This window comes from Neodiprion pinetum, chromosome 2 (assembly GCF_021155775.2).
Source record: "Neodiprion pinetum isolate iyNeoPine1 chromosome 2, iyNeoPine1.2, whole genome shotgun sequence".
Lineage (NCBI taxonomy): Eukaryota > Metazoa > Arthropoda > Insecta > Hymenoptera > Diprionidae > Neodiprion > Neodiprion pinetum.
The window spans coordinates 43333441-43356205 of NC_060233.1; the positions used below are offsets into that span (position 1 = coordinate 43333441).

At 42.0% G+C, this 22765-nt stretch overlaps 1 protein-coding gene across 2 annotated transcripts; it reads right to left on the bottom strand.

The window, feature by feature from the left end:
* Window positions 1–302: 302 nt before the first annotated feature.
* Fkbp14 (peptidyl-prolyl cis-trans isomerase Fkb14) lies at window positions 303–19188 on the bottom strand. 2 transcript variants are annotated; one of them, XM_046614367.2, is made up of 4 exons: window positions 18933–19188; window positions 2914–3077; window positions 2061–2185; window positions 303–1333 (listed from the first exon to the last, which is right to left on the bottom strand). In XM_046614367.2, exons 1-4 carry the CDS (start codon window positions 19139–19141, stop codon window positions 1145–1147), a joined length of 687 nt encoding a protein of 228 aa, XP_046470323.1. In that variant the 5' UTR covers window positions 19142–19188; the 3' UTR covers window positions 303–1144. The 2 variants fall into 2 exon arrangements, with proteins under 2 accessions (XP_046470323.1, XP_046470324.1); XM_046614368.2 differs by having other exon boundaries at window positions 2073–2185; window positions 18933–19187.
* Between the last annotated feature and the right edge of the window lie 3577 nt (window positions 19189–22765).

The following is a 22765-nucleotide window of genomic DNA, read 5'->3' on the forward strand; positions in this document are numbered from 1 at the left end:
ATACAAAATCGAGAATGTAGATCTGCCAAAGCATCCTTCTCCCCGCTCGTGTTTCCTAATTAAATTCGGAGGAAAGAATAAAAGTCTAAGCGTCCGTATAACAAAGTGTGTTTGCGACACAGTTTATTCATATTAACCTTCCTCCATCTTTAACAACGTACAATATTCAATAATGAAAACATTGTTTGATAATAATAATAGTAATAATAATAATAATAATAATAATAATAATAATGATATTAATAGTAATGACGATAAAAATTCATAGTCATAACATTAATAAGAAATGATAGTAACAATGATAAACATTTGTGCGATATATTTTGGAAAGCTTGAGAATTGGGGACAGCAAGACTTCAGATAAATGTTTTTTTTTTTTTTTCTTCGCAACATCAATAAGGTGGAGGTAAGTACATAATGTCACACACGATCGTAGAAATAAGATCTATTATTATGTAAAAAAACTCCCTTCCGAATTATCATAGTCCTCCCCTGTACACGGTAAATACTTGCATATCTACCGATCGCCGAAACCGCGTTTTCGAAACGCAAGTAGGATATGTTCTAGGCATACTAAATATTAAATATCGGCACGGGTATCAATTGTCTTGCGTAGTAAAAAATGCCGTTTCATTTATTTTACAATTTTCCCTTCCTCTCGCTCTATCGCACTTTCTATAATTCTCATTGAAATGTCAGGACGTACCACGGGCCTGCATCTTTAATTGTGAAATTGTTGAACTTTTGCTTCGGCGAGTTTTATTTCGAAGGTGCGAGAAATTGCAAATGACATTACAGTGATTTTTTGTTTTTTTTTTTTACTTTACTTTTTTTTTAATCGAATTCCGATCTACCTTGGCAAATATTCGTGACGACTAGTGAATCGTCGCTACGCATGGTAACGAGAGCTGGTTTGTTACGTCCCGGCGCTGTAAGAATTTCGTCGTACTTTGAGCGAGAATATGTACATAATAGGTATTATTATAGCGTCTTGTGACCGCGTTTGGTGTTGCGAGCCATGCTCGTGTCCGTTCCGTTGTCGAGAGTAGGTTTCGGGATGACGCCAAGTGGAAAGACGAGCTGCAGAAGCTTCGCAGTTCTCCGGTGGTCAGTGTGACGTGATTAATTTTGTTAATTACGGGTTTCAAAGCTCATCGTGCTTCGGACCGCTGAATTCGTCGTGGGAGATGAAGCCGTTCTTGTCGCTATCCTCGTGCTGGAATATCTCCTCGACGAGTTTGTCGTGGTCGGCGAGCATTTTCTTTACTTCGTCGCTCTCACTGGCACTGCCCTGCTCCGCCTCGATCATTTGCTTCCTCAAATACTCGCTAACCTGAAACAATAGTATCGAAAAGGCATAGTCAGATATCTAGTCATCGGCTTTGGACAATCGTTTAAGTTAACATTGAGAATATAAGCGACTTGGTGACCAGCGAACTCTAAACAACTGGGGTGAAAAATGTCACGTAATGCAACCCCATTGAGGTGTACGATCACGTGTGAGCAAGTTTCGATGAACAATAAGCTGCTCGTCAAACCTAGGTTTTTGTAAGTCAAACATTATGCGTATAAAAAGTATTATTTTTGACACTCAGGCACGAAATATCTGATAAAAGATATACAAATCCACCCGAGTAGTAAGAATTGACATGGAAATACGTGCCGTATAAAAGTTGGTGCCGTTAAAGAACCGGAATTTTTCTTCAATCTCTACTCATTAGGAGGCACATCTATAACGAATTTTTTTGTTCAAAAAATACTTAAAAAAGGATATAGGTTCGCGAATGAGAAATAGGAGTGAACCCGGATTAAATTTTTTGTTTCAAATGTGAATGTAATAACGGTAGAATTTCGTACTGTCATTTTTGGTGGTTGTGCAGACTCACTTTAGTTGGTCCAAAGCCACGTTACTCAAGTCGAGTGAAACTGTCGTTCGAATAAAAGAAATAAATAAAAAAATAAAAAGAATATGTGAAGTTTTTCCACCATCAGGTTAAATAATTGCATATAAATATAATAGCCAACACCGTAGTCCCCAAAATAATGGGAAATGATCTTGCCATTGTTCTCACCTCCTCGCGGGACAGTTGGTTGTCTTTGTTGGCATCGATTTCTTTGAAGACATTAGTCGTTGGCGGTGAATCGCTGATGTCGATCAACTCAACGTCAAATAATAGCACCGCACCTGGAGTGAAAATGAAAGAAAATAACGATATCAGATACCCCGTTTGATTCGCTACGCTGTTTCAATAAGGTTTTACATTAATTATCCATCATCTTTGATCCTTGGTGCCAGTCAGTTATCTATAGTGATTTGCGCAATTTCAACCAAGTGCTCGATAGGAATTGGGTCCGCGCAGAGTAACTTTCGGCTCCAAAGTTATAATATACGATCGTTTTGGATAATTGCCGAAAATTGTAGTCTCGCGTGTATCAAATAGATGCCAAGCGATTAATTCCCCAAGCTATACATGACAATGAACAAATCGCACGAAGATATCGTTGACAATGTACATGAGCTCTATTCGCGTAGGCAAACGCCGGTAAATTATAATGGTTAGTAATTGCCCGTAGAAATAAACGTTATTGGTACTTTGAGAAGCTACTCGAAGATACGTTCTGACGATGCGGTCTATAATTCAAATTCGATCACCGCGTCTTTCGCTATCATCACCGATGTAGTCGATAAGAATCAGCATCGTACGAAATTCACTGTTCTAGGCAGATAATCGCCTGCATACCAAAAGTGAATGCACTTATATTTTCAATGTTTATTCGAAACTTGAATTATTTAGCTGAATTACGGACACGACTTGAGCACGTTCGTATAGTGCGTTTTAGGCCGAGTTAGATGACACATGCTTAAAAGCCTGGGCAATGCTAAAAAAAAAAAAAAAATTTGAGAAGGCTCACCTCCAGGAATAACGTTTCCAGCTCCTTGGTCACCGTATCCCATGTCTGGCGGGATCGTCAGTTTCCTCTTTTCGCCGACGCACATATTCTCGAGTCCTTGATCCCAGCCTTTGATCACCTGGCCAACGCCTAGCTGGAAGGTGAAGGGTTGGTCCCTGTCCAAGCTGAAACAAAAAAAAAAAAAGAGAGCGCCTCGCGTTAGAAAACCACGTCAAGTTCGTCAAACAATTTTTCATTGAAATATCTATCCGTTTACCATAACAACAGGCGTGACTGGTATAAAAATTGATTAATCTCAAATATTTGGCACGTATGCTTGAGGCGCCGGATTCCGACAAGCTGTCAAATGTATTGTAGGTGCGTCTTTAAAAAATGTACGTAAAATATTGCAGTGAGATGATTTTGCCGTTACGCCGCGGGTTACCGCATGTGGACCTCGGAGCACATTTCACACCGAGTGAAATTCCGACTGGCAAATTAAAACCTTGCCTGCAGACCACGACCCTCTCTAAAGATCAGCGTTACGTTAATTCAGTCATGGAGCTCTGACAACGTTGAAGCGGTAGGTACTCGAATTAGCCGTTTGCAAGCCTCGTCGATTCGTCGTCGGTTCAGAGTAGGGCGTCGAGAGCGATCCTTGGCGCGTCGGATGTAACCTCATCCAGTATCGTTTGACGGCCGGAGTATCAGGCGGCGCAGGGTCGAGACGAACGCCTATACTTAACGTACATACAGTATGCATGCGCGCGTACATGTGCCGACGACATGGTACCGTGTACTTGCCAGAGACCGAAACGGATGTATGCACTCGGAAGTATTTCACTTCGGGAGGGTTGAATTTATTGTTATTGCAGCACCGCGCCTCACGATGCCTTGCTAAATGCATTGTGTTGACAGGTGCGTGCTGACAGAAAATCACACGCACCGAATATCACGAGAAGAAAATTGTCTACGAGCGAATCAATTTCAACCGAATTTAAGATGGGGTAAAAGTATTTACCAGCTCTATCGTTGTTACTTTCCCAATTTGTGAAAATGTTTAATTTTTTTTCTACGTGTGGCTCAGGAAATTACGATAAAAATTAAAAATGCATTTTCCATGCCGAATAGGCGGGGAGCACGAATAAACATTCGTTTAGATATCTGGTTAAGATTGAAAACAGCCGCAAGATTGTGAATCGTGAACTCCTCGAGTTTCGAGTGAGCGAATCGGCGGCTATGGCTGCAGGGTCCGCGCGGCCTTTGATCGTGTCACGTATTCTTGTCCTGTCTGCATACAATTCCCTATCGCCCACTACCAAGCCTTGAAAGCAAAGCATACAGGCGTCATCCCCTTTTACGAGGAGGAAAGTCAATATCGGGAACGAGGAGCAGGGTCACGATGTGGACACCCAAGTCTCTTATACTTTGTTTCTTGGCGACAAGTCACAGGACACGTGTCTCGCAGGTTTCGAAAATGGAACGGATGAACCGCGTGTGTAAGCTGACACAGAGCGAAGTATAAAGGATTCGCTACGGCGGCTGATGTATTTACACGACTGGCCTAACATTTTACTGTAAATGTTATATCATTCGATAGGAAAGTCGCTGGAACAACAATAGGCAATTTTAGTTATCCGGTGTAAAGCTTTAGTTGTTTGAATTAGGTGAAAATCGCGCGAAGAATATGATCCTCGAGATGATTCTTGAATCGACTTATCGTCAGATCCACCATCTAACTGGCCTCCTTGGCCGAGGATATTCGATATCGATTATTGCGTATTAATGCGATTTGTTGCGATGCAAGTGACAAGACAAAGTGCAAGCAGGAAACCTTTCTGGAGCCTTCGATAGTAAACTAATTATCGGGTTATTGCGTACGAAGTAGCCTCTCGGGCACTATTCGTTCGCCTGCTATGGCAGTATCAATTAAGATGCGATACCGTGGTACGGTAACGCTATTCAATTATTCAATCAACGGGGTGTTTTACGGCTACCCGGAGATTCTTAACTTGGGTCTTTCCAGCTATTGGTCTAGAGTTCATGTTTACTTAAAACACTCCGTCGTCCGCGTTTCGAAAAGAGTGCCAGAGCTCGTGCGGCTATGGTCTTGTCTCGTTTCTCAGTAATATTTACCAGCCACCGTGTAGCATTTTACCAACGACGACCGGAAATTATTTCACGGCTCGATCGAGTGGCAGAACGCGTTTTCAGGTTTTATCTTTTCCTTCTTTCCCAGGAGGCAAAGACAATTGCTGCGGGACAAGTCTCGCGGGGGTGTAAAAAATTAAAAACTGACTTCACCGGAGTAGAATCTACAGGGGTACGACGCTGTATAGGTATCCGTATATTTTGCATGTATATTCATGTACGCGGGTGTCGGCCCGACTCCGTACTTATGTACGTGTCTTTATATGTATATACATACAATATACATAAATATACACGGGGAAAGGCTGCGCCGGACTCCCTGGAATGGGATTTAGGGCAGGCGGGGGATACGGCGATGGTGGAAGAGATGCTGGTTCCTACAAAGACGGCAGGGGTGGGCGGGTGAAACTTTTGTGTCATAGGGAGGTTTTAAATATTCAAGAGATACCGGTGGGAGAAGGTTGAATATAGCCGGGCGCTGATGTGGGTCCTGGACTTGTATTTGTCCCGCGGGAAAACGGTGGTAGGCTGTCCTTGCAATGGTTAGAAGAACTTTCATACTTTAGCCAGCTAAGATCGCAATTCTGGCATACAAGAGGATCAAACCCTCGCTTCGATCTTCAATCCCCGTCGCAAGAACGAACTTTTTGCTCGCTCGCCTCGCCTCGCCTTCTAGACGATTTCGCAAAAGGTGGTGTTTGCGTGAGACTTGCGCTCGATCGTAGCCTGAGGCAGGCCTCGTTATATTCGATCTAATTTTTTTTCTCTCCAAGCCAAATATAGTCGACCCAAATTTCCAGTCTCGTTTGGCCTGAGTACACGGCTACCGAAATTGAAACAAATCTTCGTGGAATTTCGTTAGTAATCGTACAGCAAGAAGCAACATCGACCTTTCACGTTTCATCACACCTCCTCCTACACGATGTAGGGACAACGTGTTATGTCGCAATTCCTCGTTCGCAGGAACAACTTTGAACCAATCGGCCTTCGCCACGGGCTTGACGAGACGAATTACCTTATCTCTTGCGAACGAGTCAATAATGTTTCGGTAAACCTGGTGCGGGAGAGTGAGGTTTTTTGTAGTGTTATCGTTGTGCCCGACGATAAAAAGTTTTCTCACTTCGGTCTTATCAATTGGCAATTACACGCTGAACAACGTTCTCGATGCCAGTGCCTTTTATTCTTCGAAACGTTTGAGAAGGGGTCTTCCACGTACTTCCGTGCAGGGCCTTGGAGTTTTGTTCGAGTTAATTCCAAAGAGGTGTGCAGTGATAGTGACACAGTCAGTGGTACAACCTTAGTGTATCGATAGTCAAGGGTCACCGGTATGTTCTGCAATTTCGTTCACACAGACTTTTGAGTAACAAGAACCATTTGAGCCTCAACTAAGATTTGGATTCGTTCTCGATAGCCACCCAGGTATGCGAAATATCTATGAAATTTATATTTGTATTTATAAAATTTTCCTATCTGAGAACGCGATTTCCACGTACATACCGGTGGTGTTCCATTTCATTTTAGTTCAGTTATTTTCAGTATCAAAGGTGATATGCATACTAATTTTTATAAATTGATAGGAGATAGAAGGGATTAGGATAGAAAAAGTTTTGCCTAGGAATGGCTCAACCCGTTCCCTACCGAACACAGAAAAAATTAACATATCAAAGAACTCCCCGTTATTTAAATTTATTCGCGGGAATACTTCGTACCCTGTGCGCACTTTTCGGCTGCCTAACCTCTTTACATAACTGTATCCGAATCCACATAAAGATACTGACATGTATATGTGCATGTAAATGTATCAATATCCGCATAATACAAAATTTTTGTACAAGCACGCCGAACGTGCACCGAGTAAGTGACTGCTCATTTTCCAGTGAATAGAATTTGGTATTTCTGCGGCACAGAATATTTTCTCAATGCTCTTTCGCAAGATTTTGCCCATTGAAAATGGATTTGAACATTTCTACCAAAACTTTCTCGATTTTAAAAATTCTTCAGGCAGTAACATGTTGACACCGTTTTATATTTAATTGCTGGTTAATACAACCAGAGGTGGTTGATATCGGTTGATCTGCGTGATATGGCATAACTGAAAGTACCGCAGACATCGATATACAATGACTATATAAACTGCATTAGTGATCCTACCCGAAGTTCACATTTTGCGCATCTGTATTATTTCGCCTGTGGGCAGCTGACAACAAATTGAACGACGCCAAAGGGAAAATTTACCGTGCCGGTAGCGGTACCAGGCCATAGAGGAACAGGTAATGGCCACCGTAGGTCATTTGATGGTAAGGCTTGGCGGTTTACGTTCCGACCGTTAATTTATGTGCGGATTAGGTAATATGGCGGGTTAAAGAGGTTACCGACAGTCCGCAGGGGGGCGAGGGAGCGAAGTGGCCAGGAGGAGAGTATCACAGGAAAATACTTGACCGGCCTCAACATGACCGTTCCCGCAATTGGAATACCAGCGCGTTGTCAAATATTCTATAAATAAAACATCGAGTCCCCGTATCAGGGGCCAAGTATACATTTCCGTGCCTCGGAGAGCTGTTTTCCCTGTCCCGATGGAGTAATATCTTTCGGGTAATTCATATAAAAAACATGCTCCCCTTTCCAACCTATTCCGCGGATAGCCGCCCTTTTCATTGCGATACCGGGGCCCAGCAGTATCTTTCAGCTTTGTGCACGGCCTTCTCCACCCTACGCAAGTATTAGCGCCCGTACAATACCGAGGATCAGGACGGTAAAGAGTCGTGTACGTGGTCTAGCTTTCTCTCCTGCAGTTTTCGACGAGGAGTCCAACGTCCAAGTTTCACGCGAGAGGGCCGTTCAACGTGCTTCAATCTTATTGCGAACTTGGCTAAGAACCCGACCGCGGAACACTGGATAGCGCGTGGTACAGCGTACACGGCTCTTAGTCTTACAGACTTAGACTAATTAATTTATGGACTCTATCCTTATCTCCTGCAGCAGGAGTTTCTCCCGACATGCATGCGCATACATTCCTGCCTGTGCTTTCTCACGTGAACCGACACTACGAACCTCGGGATGGATGCTGCTTCCCTTTACGGTATACGTGCAATCCTGCACAAACGTATGCACACCCATGCAGAGGCATAGATATCCGTGAATTTTGAACAAACCTTTAGCCATCGCTCGCCAGCCGTATTGCTACGTCGATCTTGTTTTTTACAATTTCGAACTTACCCAACTTTTTGCACAGCGTACCATACGCTCATCCTAATATCTGCGCTAGGATTTGATTAATAATACGTAAACAAAGCTAACAGTAGTTGTCAGATTTACGGCACTAATTTGCATCAAGTAATTAGTGATTCGTCAGGGTATAAGTGAAGACTGAATGCGAAATCACAATTTACTTTTGTCAAATTGCGTAATGTCGTATTTTTGCGAGTACACTATGCTAGTCTACGGAATCGTCCCGATCTGCTCATTTATGGTGAAGTTTTCCTAAATCATGTCATCCGAGGACATGAGGATCATTTTATAACGGCAACTTCGAAGTTCTGAATTCACGAGTCTGTTAGATTAATTCGATCGTTTTTCCTGTAACCTTGTTTGGGGAAATTATATTGTTAAGAAGATGCCCGGATTACATGTTCAGTTAGTACTTTGACCGCAAAACTGTTCCACTGTTGGGATCACACCGAGTCAGCAGCCTATTTCGCAAACTGTAAAGTTTTGTACTATTCATGAGCCAAGAGATAGAGACCTTCCAGAGTTAGAATAGATGCTTACCTTACGCCAAGTGTACGGACCAGCTGAAAACTGGAATGGGTGAGTGTACACGAAAAATTACCGGGTTGATTCTCGTCTTTCTTTGATATTGCTAACTATTGTTAATGAAAAGTCAAAAGACTATAATGAAACTGCTTAAAGGAGGTTCTGCAGGTGAGAGAAGATGACGCCTCGACCAGAACGTGGGGCACCATGCCGCCTCGCCCGGATTTCCCAAGTGAGGCGTATGTTACGCTACAAGCCAGCATGAAATATTCAGCGCTATCTGGTCGGAGCGCCGGTGCTCAGAACCCCTTTCCCTCCTCTGCCCATACGACCTGCACCGCTTCTGTAGCCTGTGCACATTATTTCATAATATAAGGTATATTTGCACGGCGAGCGACCGCATGGAAGCCACTTCTTCCGGATCACGAGATCGACTTTCAAATTTCCACCATCCGCAAATGTCGTTGTTTCGGTTTTAAAGAAGAACTGACGTATGCTGATTTGAAAGGACGCAGATAGGAGTGTCGATTTGTTATGAAAAAAATTCATTTTCCCCCGTATAAGATTATGGAATCTGAATAGAATCTCACATCCAGATTCTTCAGCTACTCGTTTCAGTACCATAGCTATTTCTGCAAACCGGAAAGATGGAATTGGCAATTGCGATAGACGGTATACGAGTAAAAGATGAAGTTGGGACGGTGAAACCTTTGAATAATTATGAACAACGGGATGAGTTCTATTTTACTTCCGGTTTCCCTATTTCCTTTTTCAGCCTATTACGGATACATGTATAATGAAAGAGCAGAGAGACCGCCATTAGTATGATTACATATTGAGGTGCGGTTGTTGGGAGAATTAACGTCGACCCAAACCGTTATTTTTACTAACTATTATGCGCTGTCTTCCATTCATGATCTAATTCAGTTATTTGCCCACCGAATTAATAACTTTCGTGAAAGCTGAACGTTGACGAGATAGTGAGAAAATTCGATATACGTTTTGTATGTTGCCTGAGGTAAATATACAAAATGTAATTTTCTACCGAATACGAACATTGACTCAGCCTAGTACCGAGATTTCAATCAGTATAGTATCGAGATGCGTGAGGCATAAGCGAAATTTGCAAAAAGCTGTGACGAGAACTTAGTTGACTACTGTTTATATTACACTGAAGAGCAACAAGTGTCGACGTCAACAGCTACGAAAGCTTCACTATCTGGTCAGTCAGCAGCTATCTTTAAAATCGTGAGGCTTGCGCCAGTTGTAAGTATGAGAAACATAATTCGAAGATTCATTAGAATCCAAGCACGCTCTTCAACGAACTGGAGTCTGAATACGGCCCAACACTCAATAACGTTGGAATAGTTGGGGGATAGTGGCCAGGCGTACCTACACTGGCTCATTCAATTCGGTAGCCTTGGACAGAGTTTTAACTCGTGCGATCAAAGGATCGCAAAGCAGCCAGAGAGGTATTAACGGACTAAATAACGCCTGTAATTAATTCAAAGTGCTGGTCGGGTGGATTTGAAAATCAAGTAGTAAATAACGTCTTGCCACGTGGTGATTATTGTTCTTCGAATTCGTTGATGATTCATTGATGAAGTTGAGAATAATAATTCAGAACGTCTGCAATATGTTTTCTAATTCTCGTCTCAACGACGTCATCTCCTACTTTGCTATAACCATTACCCCCGCTGTCGCCACAGCCTGCACGCACGCCGTGTCGAGTAGATTACTAATTTTAATTAATATCTGTTCGTAACAGAGGTACAAAGTTCGTTCGTAATTGGCTTCCGAGTACTTGCATTCAACAGTGACGGCTAAATTATATTTTATAAAACAATGATACGATGTACTTTATTTGAAAGATATGCGAACTTTATCGCGAGAGATCGGAAGGACAACTGGGGATTTACAAAAAATCGAGAGAATACAGAGTTGATATACATAGAAGATTTTGAGCAAGTCGCCAATACGTGAAACATACAGCTAATATGTTTTGAGTAGCGACACGGGCAAGCGGCAAGATTTGAGGTTTGAGGTAAAGACGGACAGGTAAATATTACACGCGAGTATGAGTACCTATGTGAGGACGATTATAAATAGCAAAAGAAGTAAGAGGGCGATAATTAGGAGACAATACTTTGTTGAACACGACTTCGCTACTTTGCCGAAACAGTGTATCTTAGTTTTCGATGCTCTACAGATATACGAACTAGATCGAAATCGGATGGGAATAATTAGAAATGCCGTTAAGCACGAAGATCGTTCGTTTTTCAGAAATTCTGATTGCTCGCCGCGAGGTTCAGAAAGATGAGACAATAGTGATATAATTATCCGGGCTAAGGAGTGTTGACGGGAAGCAAAAGGTTTGTTAGTGACGTGCTGTCCGAGCGGGAAAGTTACGCTTGATTAAATTCAATTTCTGTACGCGAGCCTGATACAAATGACGTTCGATCGACGAGGACGACATGCACTTCGCCATATCGTTGTAAATTTTAATAAGAAAAAATAAGGTTTCATGTTGGCAATCGGATTACTTAACGGGATCGTGTCAAGACATACTAAAGACTCATGATTTTCATAATCCTCGGATTAATGTCGCGACCTTCGGCAACCTTCGGCAAAATCCAGAGGAAAACCTTCGCAAATTTTGATATTGTGTACCACGCTGACTAACAATTTGTTGCAACCGCAGAAAGCTGTGATTGAATCCTTGTAGGCTGTCTTACTGGCTTTACTTTATTTCAAATTAGAGAAATGGTGCACAGGTTAACGAATGCTAGCCAAAGTTGGATGACTTTGTTGGTCAAAGCCAGCTGGAGATAAACAGTAAAATTCAACAGCGGTAACGTAATCTGTTAACTTCTTGGCGCTTTAACATTCGAGGGTTGAATTGAATCGCATTGACATCTACCCTCACTAAAAAAACCCTCAACTTTGGCGTAAATTCTTCCCCCAATTTTTTTCATGTAGGAGTTTAGCATTACGTATGAGTTGGGGGTACGAATTTACACCCAAGTTGGATTTTTTCCCTGAGGGTACACTCATAGACGTATCACGCGACTCGTTATTGCATCCTTCGGAAACGAGAACCTTTTTCTATTAGCTTTCACCGAATAGCTTCGAGCTGTTGTTATTTGGTATCACGTTGAACAGGCATCCGACGATGAATTATGATGGTTCCCGTGATTGATGGTCTGGGTACCACGGTATTTTCAATGACTCCTTTTCTCTGTCCACTTCCCGCCCCCTTCTCCGTGCGACACGCACCCTAACTGGAAGTACGAGCCATCTTCTAAATTTTTGGAGACGACCATCTTTTAGTGACTGTATTTATGCCGTCATGTTTGCATGGAAAAGTAGAGTGGGCAGAGTCCTTTTCAATCCAGCCGTCAGGTGCCTCTTCTTTTCATAAAGGTTAGACAAAATGTTGCCACGACTACTTGGCGACAGTTTCCACCTCAGCTGAAGTTAACTAAGTACTGGGAGTTTTAGACAAAACTGAAAAGATCATTTCAATTGGCTCAGTGCTATAAATGAAATTCAAATTGGCAGCCCTCGAATTATATTTCTTGTGGTGTACATATTGCGCCATCGCCGTTCAACCATTGGATCAATCTAGCAAAATAGGTACATCAATACCTATGTGGATATCTACTTCGTGTGAAGGCCTTCTCTCTTCTCGCAAATCATGTTTCATTTCAATTTTTCCCTTTCAGCATTTTGTATCTGCCTCGGGATATCAATCGAGAGCCATCAGATCGTTCACAAATCAATTTATCAAAAGGTCCTGACTGCTACTTTCTTTTGGTACCATTGTAGCAAGTGTCCACCCTGGCAAAGTAGATCGATGCGCATTGAGCTTCTACGCATATTCATACTCTAACTGAGTGTTACCCATCTAACGACGACGATACTTATTAAGTTTTACGTGAAATTCTAATTGTACTGTTGTGGTGTGGGTTACAATATAATGAAATGCTAATGAAAAGTTCGGTGGCTCCTCAAAGAATAGTATATCCTGGACTATGCTGCTCTACAGGCTTGCTTTCAGCCCAGGACAAGAATCGGGCCCGAACGAAATTTCAGGATACGGCAGTTGTTTTCTCTTAATCGAAGCTACCGCTCAAAAACGATGACGGTCCAAGTATAAATATCCAACCACGATTATCCTAACCTCAAGGGATACTGAAGCGTGTCAACGTCAATCTCTCCGAAGGTTCAGGATTGTATATCGGAAAGACAGAGTCATGGTCGTTGAAGATAATTTGGTAGTTCCGGTGCATAACTCGGCATCGCAGGTATACTTGCACGTGGTCGTGGGCAATACTTCCGTGTGTTACTCAACTATCGTTGCCTTTTGGAATACAGATGAAGTGGACCAACCCACTCAAACCATGGAAGCGTGTAAGGTGAAAGCTGTAGGAATGCGGATGCAGGGGGGAACAGCCTAGTTTTGCCGTTGGAAGCGGTATACGACCTAGATGCCTCGTGACTACGGAAGGCCCCAATTCCGCGGTCTCAGAGCTCAGCTAACCACAGCATTTGCGCATACGTGCCTATGTATTCTCTAGATGATCGGTGAATACAAAAAATTATCTCCTGAGTAAGAAATCCGGCTCATTTCACTGGTTGATTTACTCCCAAGATTTAATCAATATCGTACAGCGATGATGTAGAAGAAGATTTGAAAATAAAGGCCCAACACCCGCGCCTTAAATCGTGGCTCCATATGGCGTACTGTTAGATAAAGTACATTTTATACCGCACAGGAGTGAACCTAGCTAATCTTGTCACGCTGGTGAACTTGATTCTGTCTTCATATCATCCGCGCAAAAGAATATGCTGAATACCGTACAGAGAAGAAAAAGATGCGGCAGGTCAACGCAGCAACTACGTATACAAAGCTTCTCCCAAGGCATCAACGGTTCACTTCGAATCATCAAGTCGAGGACTGACATATATCGAGAGCATACTCTAAGGGAAAATAATCCTGGAGTCCTGCTGAGTTCGCTCTCGCGGGATACTCTTGCCGAAGCCGTGTTTGAGATGTGGTGAATAAACGGAGTCTCGCCTACTTAGGAGCTCATTCTATATAAGAAACATCGACTTCTGTATATCGAATTAAAGAAAGGATTTTCTCAAATGCATTTGATCGGATTTATACCAGGAAGTTATAAATGGTGGATGCTAATATAATGTGGATCATTATTCTATTGCGACTTTGATTCGTAAACACTGAGCTGTTTTGATGCGTATTCCGGTATTAGATATTTTAAACGTGTTCTGTATAGTTACATGAACATTAGAAAACACCACCAAAATGAAGTACACAACAAGATAATGTATTGAATTCAAGGTGAGTGTCCATAAATTAGGTAATGGTCAGCCTTACAATTGAATTTTGCTACGTGGTCTCGATAGTGTTTTACTTATTTTCGCTTCTCACTGGAAAAACATCGTTCTGGCCCGCTGCTTTGGCAACTTATTACTCTACAATTTATATCTTTGTAAGAAATAGTTGGCGCGATCGAAATAGAACATGCACGGCTATAGATTTATATAAATAGGTTTCATCGATCCGTTTTCAGTTATCGGATAATTACTTGTACTATAACACGTGAGTAGGAACGGTTTCGATTGCTTCTAATTAAGAGTCTCCATGTAGGCAGGCAGGAAACACAGTCAGTTGAGTAACCCATTTTTGTCCCGCGGGAAAAACAACATCTACCATCCATCTCTGTAAACATGGATCCCCCCTAGCGGTTGCCTCCGGCGTGCAGCCACGAACACCTCGAATGGCATTCCGCTTCACCAGCGCTAATGAAATCCAGTCACATTAGTCGGCAAAGGTTCAATAGCTGAAACCGTTCTACTACTCTTTCACTTTTCAAAGGTGAAACTTTCTTTGCTGTTTATAGATAGATATAATGAGTTGGTATCAATGACACACGTTCGTCTGGGACACTGGAATTATGGCCAGTGTGCTAATTCGATAGTAACCGATCGAAATTTCGAGATCGAGATTCGATCGAAATAAATTGTATCTGTGATAGGTTTGAATGAATTGATCAATGCTGATGCAAGCCAATGCTTATAAAGACAGTGCTGTAAGAGAAAACTGATTTAAAAGGTGCAGGATGATGACCTTCCACGGTGAGATGAAAGGACATGAAATCCCCTCTATACACACTTGCATGTATCGTGGTTGTACAAACGTACCCATACAGAGAGATCGATGGTATTGCGTATAATCCGGCCGGAGCATCACAACCCGGAGTTAGGCGATGTAATTCAAATTTCAATTAACAGACTTTGCACCAAGGAATGGTCAGTGGTGGTGTCGTCCGACCGATAAGCGTGGTTACTTCCCCTACCTCTAGTCACGGTACCTTCGCTGCTGGCTACGCTATTTCTATCCTCCCCTAACACCCTCTTCCGTGACAACTACGATAACGCTATCGACTCCCTTCCATGCGTATAGACATAGTCCTTGTTCAGTTAAGCGTTGATTATTTGAAATCGCACCCTATCGCCGTTACTTTCTATCCTTTCTCTTTTCTATTCCGAGGTCTATCTGCTCGTCTCGAATCTAGTCTCACAACCCATAACCCCCCTGGCTTAAAAACGAACGAACGTATTTATTTATAATTTTTTTTCAACAATCGACAGTCTCTTTTTTATTTTTTTAACTTTCGACGATACGTGGGCAGCCCCAATGTAGATGTCGATCAATATCAGCCTGCCGAATCCAAGTGTATTTATAAGTGCCTGGTGTGTTTTCACTGTCATTGAATTCCACTTAATGAAAGTTCGAATGCCCATGAGAGTTCAAGAATAGGTATAGATTGAGAAGCATTACTTAATAAGAAATTTATAACTGTGTATTAAATAGAAATCCACGTCGTCTTTGAGAACAGGAATTTGAAGAAATCTCATTTGCGATTTACTGACTTGAAGCATGAATTTCTGACAAGAAATTTCTGCAAGCCCCACGATCGTTTAGAATCCGTTTTGTGCAGTACGTCGACGTGGGACACTTTCATTGTACTTTCTTCTTAAGCAACACAAGATAACGGAAAGCGGTAGTCACTTTCTTCAATTTCGACACTCTTTCCTGCGGCGAGGACGGAAACTGGAATAACGAAACCTTGTCTCCTTAGTTAGTGGAAGGTTTTTTTTTTATCCAAATCAAACTTATACTTGGAATTCTTTCGCAAACTGGGTGCTCTGGTTCATCGCTTCTGCTTGTTGCACAGATAGGTATGTAGCTAACACTCGCACTGTTGGTTGTCACACGATTCGATGAGAGGCATTGATGCCCGGTCATGACACAAACGACATTTGGAAAGTAGCGTCAATGTCTAACTTTAAGTTAAAAAATGTTTTTAGATGCAATATTTGTTTAGCCGACGAGTCTTTTCAACGAAATTATACATGTAGCTGCCTCCCCTCCCATCGCTACCCCTTCCCGCCCCGTCGTAATGAAAAATCTCTCTTTTCTCTTTTCTCATTTTTATTAGGTATTGCTCTGTTACACTTCTTTCACATGCTGTTTTATCATGCCCAATTACTTTCTAATGTTAACTGGTATATTCTAGAAATTACACCGCGAACTTACATTGTACGTAACTCTATTTTCAGAGGTAGGCTGTTTTTTTTCACATGCTCGGAATCTTACTCTGCAAGGTAAGTTGTACACGTACAGTTTACATTCGTCAAGCCGATACAATTGTCTTGTGCAAAAACACCAAACACTCGCCAAAATATTCATTTGGTTGGATATTCACAGGACAATCGACAGATATTTGAAAGTTTCGTTCATATCAAGATGGCAACAAGTGTGGTGAGTTTAATTATAAAACCCTGACGATGAATCTGAAATACAGGCAATGCCGGTGACCATGGCAATACGTTATTTATTCTTCCTCAGTTTTCTTGATTTTCTCAACGGATGTTGTTATGATTTGTTCACAGTGACAGATGTATCGGTGAACGTCACATTCTATGAAATTGGATCATAATTAGCAAATACGTACAGATTGATTCTGAAACGAAAGTGGTGTCTGGAGTACTTAATTAGGTTAATATTGCAATACAAAATGGTCGCACTTCTAGGCGCTGGTTGTTACTCGTTTCTATTGTGAAGCCAACCTGAATCAGTACCCTAGACACTACTTCCGTTCCAGTATCAATTCACACACGTGTAGGCACAACTCTCTGCGGCTCTTTGTATACTCTAAGTAATAGAGAATCTTGATCCTCAGAACTAGCGAATTCACAAATTGAAAGGAGGCCACGCAGATTTATCGTAATTTATGCGTCAACTGGCAAAAAGAGAAAATAGCGCAACGGCTGACTATATTTTCAATTGTACCGTGTGTGTCTAACCGTTTCGGGAGAACAGTTTGCACGAGGGGAAAGCTGGCAGCCGGATACTTGGAGGTTTCCGCGTAGGGCGATGACCGACATTGACATCTTCTCCCGTTTATTACATTTTATGCATATTTTCGCAGGTTGGTTCTAACATAGGATCTAACGATAAGCATTAATCGTTTGGACAAGATAATTCATTCTCCAATTATCATTGACTCTGTTCAATCAAAGAGTACAAATTAGCGAACCCCAGGACACCAAACGTTTATCTTACTTTTTAACTTACTCGTCTGTCCGAGCAATGAAATCGACTATCTCCTCTACTTCGACCAGAATAATTTATTTCCAAGGCCGCTAGCGTTAAGTTTGTGTCCGATACAACCGGATACGTTACTTTTTGTTACCACTCCAATTATCGGGTGTGCTTGAGCTTTTGTTTTGAATATTGGATACCTTCAAGAGAGTTTTGAGCGCACTTTTTCGACAACGTTTCCCCGCAGATATCACCATGTTATAAGTATAGGTGAAAATCGTTCAACACATTGTTCCTGTAAATTGGCCAAAATACTTCAATGATAGTTCCGCAAGTCAACTTTTGCAACGTCTTCACTGCAATATATTTTCTGATGTTCCATCCAACTTCTATAACCCCAAGCTAACCTTAATCCGTCAACTTTCTAAGTGAACTAGAATCTATTTCTACAATTTATCAAGCTGAGTGGTCTACTGAATATAGCTTGGTACCAATATAATTCAATCAACCCTGATTGCCCGTAAGATTTAGTAAATAATTAGTAATTCGTCTCAGACTCGAGATAATTTTTACGTATCAGTGAACAACTTGCCCGTATACTCTTGCGAACGCAAAATAAATATGACCCAGATATTTCATCGACACCATACGATCAACTGAGGAGATTTGAGACTAGTATTATCATTGTGTGATGTAGCATTCTTTATCGGTTAGCGAACGACGCTACCGATAAGGCCGGAGAGAGTAAAGTTACTCGTACAGTATGTCGAGTTAGTAAATTTAACTAATTGTAAGGAAAGGGCTTATATCCTTTACTACTATTGTACCGAAAATCAGAACAGCTGTAGTTGTGGCATGTAGCTATGACTCTAAAATTTATTGGACGCATTGCAATGATTTACTAATGATCTATCACGGCGAAGAATAAATTTCTAAATGCTTTTACTTGGAATGAATCATCGCTTTTGAGTGTTGATGCATATTGCAACAAAGTCAGAGGTTCCGATCTTTCAACCCACTAGTAGGTAGGCTATTTTCTGTATGCTTATCACTGCCAGAGAAGATTGATTTTAACTATGTACCGCTTAGTCGGCTTCTATTATTCTCATAAACTCCATCAGACCAGAGCTGGAATCGAGAAATCAAGGCAATCAACATTTGACTGGTTATTACCAAAATCGCCAGCAATTAGATTCGTAGCGTGCATAACTCATGCGAATATTGTCCATTGGTACTAGCATCAAGACATATTTCTGATTTGCAAGTGTGATGGATATTAACTATTATAGCCACCTGCAACAGTATTTAGCACAGGTTTCAGCATACCAGTTAATCGCATCAATCTGGAAGTTGACTTTGATAAAACGACTGGGAAACGCTTTACGTTCCTGGGGCATTCTCTCGAAAAATGCCGAGTGGAAAAGAGGAATTCCATCGAGTCTCAGTAAACGAAAGACGAATCTAAGATTGAGGTCCGTCGCGAGAAGTTGAAATGACTGACCTTGAATCAAACTTGGTACCATCCTTGAGCGTTCCGGTGTAGTGCATCGTCAGCTGGTCTCCTTTTTTCGACTTGACGGTGCAGACTTCTGGCACGTATACCGTATCCGCTTTGAAGGCATCAGGCGCGGCTTCCACCGAGAAGGTGGAAAAATACGCGAGCACGCAACACGTCGCCAAGGCGAGTATCAGGGACGTCGAACAGGTCATGTCTGTACGATGTCGGGCGCTGATGGCAACTGAGCTGCAAGCGAAGCGCTTCGTCGCGCTAGGCCACGTCGTGCGGCGTCAAGCGGCGTCGAGGAGCGTCGGAGGGGGCGTCTGCCGTCGGCAGCGGGGCAGGGGGGCGGTGGAGGGCTGGTGGGCGAGGTGGAGGAGTAGGAGGGTGGGGCAGGAAGGAGGAGGTTGGGGGGGGGGGAGAGAACCGGCGGCGGAGGAAGTGGCGTGGCCGACCGAGCGACCGGCTGCCACATTGCGCCGTTTCATTGGTTCTCTCTCAGTCAACGTAGCACCTTAATACGCATTACGTGTACGCGCCTACGTAGCTCTGTAAATTCACTCTGGTCCTCTCCTGTTCGTTTTCTTGATTTTGATTCCAATGATGTCATCGTGCTTGAACGCCAGCTTGGTATGGATTTTTGATTAATTTGATCGTTTTGGAAGGGTTCTATCATTGCCGAGCAGTCTCATTGACGGTCGCTTCTTTGAAATTTTCAACGGCGAGCTCAAGCAAACCTAATACAACATCAAATAGTCTGATAGTTCATTGATTCGACTATAATTTGGGCCGATTATCGATAACTTTTGTCCGACTCTCTGTCAGCACTAATCGCGCCGAATCCGCTCTACATTAATGGATCGAAACTTCAAGTTGCGTGTCAATTGTCAAATGGCAAAAAGGGTGCATTTTTTATAGACTCCAAAATGGTAATCACCTTCCGCATCGTCTTAGAGTTTCACCGATGATTGCTGATTGCAGAGGTCAATGTATACGATTCAGCTTGCAGTAAAATAGAGATACAATAATCTATGGGTACACGGTTAAAGCCGCCGTGATGGGTTCAGGTTCTTGCTTCGCCAGCAGATTAGCCGGAGTGACGAGTCACACTTATAAGCGTATTCAAACTCCGTAAAATAACACCATTATGAAAACGAGTCGATCGACAGGCGCATAAACCTTAAATGAACAAATGATGAAAAGAACGACTTGAAGTGATCAGTAATCATTCGTACAGATTTCCGAGATGGCTCGAGAAATCGACAGCTGAAATTTTTCGCTCTTATGATTCATTACTTGTTCGGTACGTCAACTACATCGAATGACACGGTAGTACGTTGGACTCGTTGAATACTCCAGTGATTAGCACGGATAAAATTAAAGCAGCTGTGACAGCCCATGTAATCGTAGAGAGTAGGATACTCTTCAGAATATCAAGTGGGTATCTGCACAGCTTCCGTCAATTCTTATTCTGCTTCACTTTACCTTTTCTGTAGTTGCATAGCTAACACGCAGAGATCAAGCTCTCATAGACTTTCCAAGTCACTTCCAGATTCTTTGAAATGAACACGGTATGTTTTTGTCCCCGCATCACATGTGTAAAAAGGCGTTTTTTCGAGTGGGGTCTAACATAAATTATATTTGGTATATTTACAAGCATATGTAATATTCGAGTGATGTATCTTTCGATAGATTGGTGCACTATCCAGCATGGCTTTTACAAGCTGCCATTGCAATTTTAGATGACTCGTGCGAAACCCGAATCATAATGCAAAGTAGAGTAGCGAAGGGACAATATCTACGTGATATGTAGAGCTTCTAACGATTCAGGCCCAATATGCATCATCTGTGTCACTTGACTCAAGTTCCGCCAATTAGCCGAAGAGACCGTTATTAAAGCAACGGGATGGCAGGCTGTATGAATTTTGTACCAATTTCGTCGAAGAACGGTGACGATAAAGTTCTGAAAAAGCGACGCAGTATTTCTCGATTATTTTGCCTCCGAATTCGTTCAATATGCTGCAGGTACCCATGTCTTTCTAGTAAATGACTTCGGTTAGATCCGAAGTGTGGCACAATTTGTATCACAAATCACATTGCAGTGCGAATAAGTTGTTAAAATTTAGCCTCTTATCAATGTTTTATGAAAAAAGTAACAAGAGTTGATGCTTGCAACTCAAGAACGTACGATATTTGTATTGCAGCCTCATTGCCCGACAGTGACAGAGTAGCATGATGAAACGGTTGATGTTAAGGGATCACCTTCCATATATTTTGACTGCACTCCGGTGATATAGAACACAAGGAATTTCTGAGAACAACGATTTCTCGCTGGGAACGTGACATTACCTGAAAATTCGGACCGCTTTCTTTCCTCCCATCCTCGGTAGCTTGTCATTTCTACACGCTTCTAAAATTACAACGATACGTAGGAAAGTTTGACGTTCCACTCGCTCGTGAACAAGGTGACATAAGGAAAGCTATTTACCGGTGACGCGGCCATGTTTCAACGAACATCCGCGATTTCTACCTCGCTCGAGGCTCTCTAGCCCCAAACCCAAGACGTACATACACGTGCAAACAAGGGAACATGTGTGTACACCCTTGCGCTACTGAACAACTCGTCACTTGATCGTTCGCGTTTGTCACGCCACATCACCCTGCGTAAAACTCCGGTGCTATTCTATCCTACCGAGCTTCGTCTGCTCTCGGAATCACGGTAGGTACAACTTCAAGCTGGCTTTCACCTAAATTTCTCTCGGGTCTTATTAATTTCCCAATTCGTACTTTCGGATGATCTCTTTCGAGCTTTCCAAATTCTACACTTTTACCATGAGAGCTTCTTAATCAGAACCTACAGAAACGAAATGTTAACTCTCGATGTCGAGCAAGTTGTGAAAAAATAAAACACACCACCAGCAAAAACTGGTTTTGATCAAAACGTGTTTATTGTAACATAATGAACTGTACATATGTATACAATCTCACCAAATGTGCTTCCACATGGAAGAGCAAAGGTTCAAGGTAGGTATGTATCTAAAAATCTGCATTTCTTAGACCTCAAATTTTTACCGAAGCGATGAAATATTCGGTTCTCAACAACCGCAAAAGCTCGATTATCTGCAGCGCAATAGGTATATCGGTTAATATGACTTCTCGGGTTCTGCATTTGATCAGGCATTCGATATATGGTAATAGTTAAAATAAGCACACCTACTGTGTTGCCTGTACTATTGATATTCATATTCTCTCTGTGAGGTTCTGATAATGGAATATTATTCGGGGTGACTGAATTTCTCGTAGAAACATACCGTTTGACAGGATGATAAAAAATCTAGAAACACTTGACCTGAGCCCAGTAATAATTTTACAACATTCAAGGGGGTATTCTGGTCTAGAAATTTGAGTAACTTTTTTTCTCTCTTCAATAACTGCCGTGATGGCATTCTTATTGATGAAGAGAATTAGTTTAATTTCTGTTTCAGACGAATGGGAGCATCGGAATCGTTTCAATACTTTTTTTTCACTGCCGTATTCAGAGGCGCATAAGTTTAAAAAAATTTTTTTTTTTTCATAAATATTTTTTTTTCTCCAAGCTATTGAAAGAACAATAAAAAGACAGTCAAAAATGGATGGTAAGAGTATGGTATTGTTTTCTTGTCAAGCTCGAAATTTCGGCCTCTAGATTAGAATACCCCCTTAAAGCCAGCGTATATACCTCTACCGTGTGCATGCCTAAGAAATTTTTGTGCCCAGGTTGCGGATGGTAAGTAATTATCAGTTTGATTCGCTGGTAAGCGTACCGTTTGCACTTGACTTTCTCCACTCCACATCAC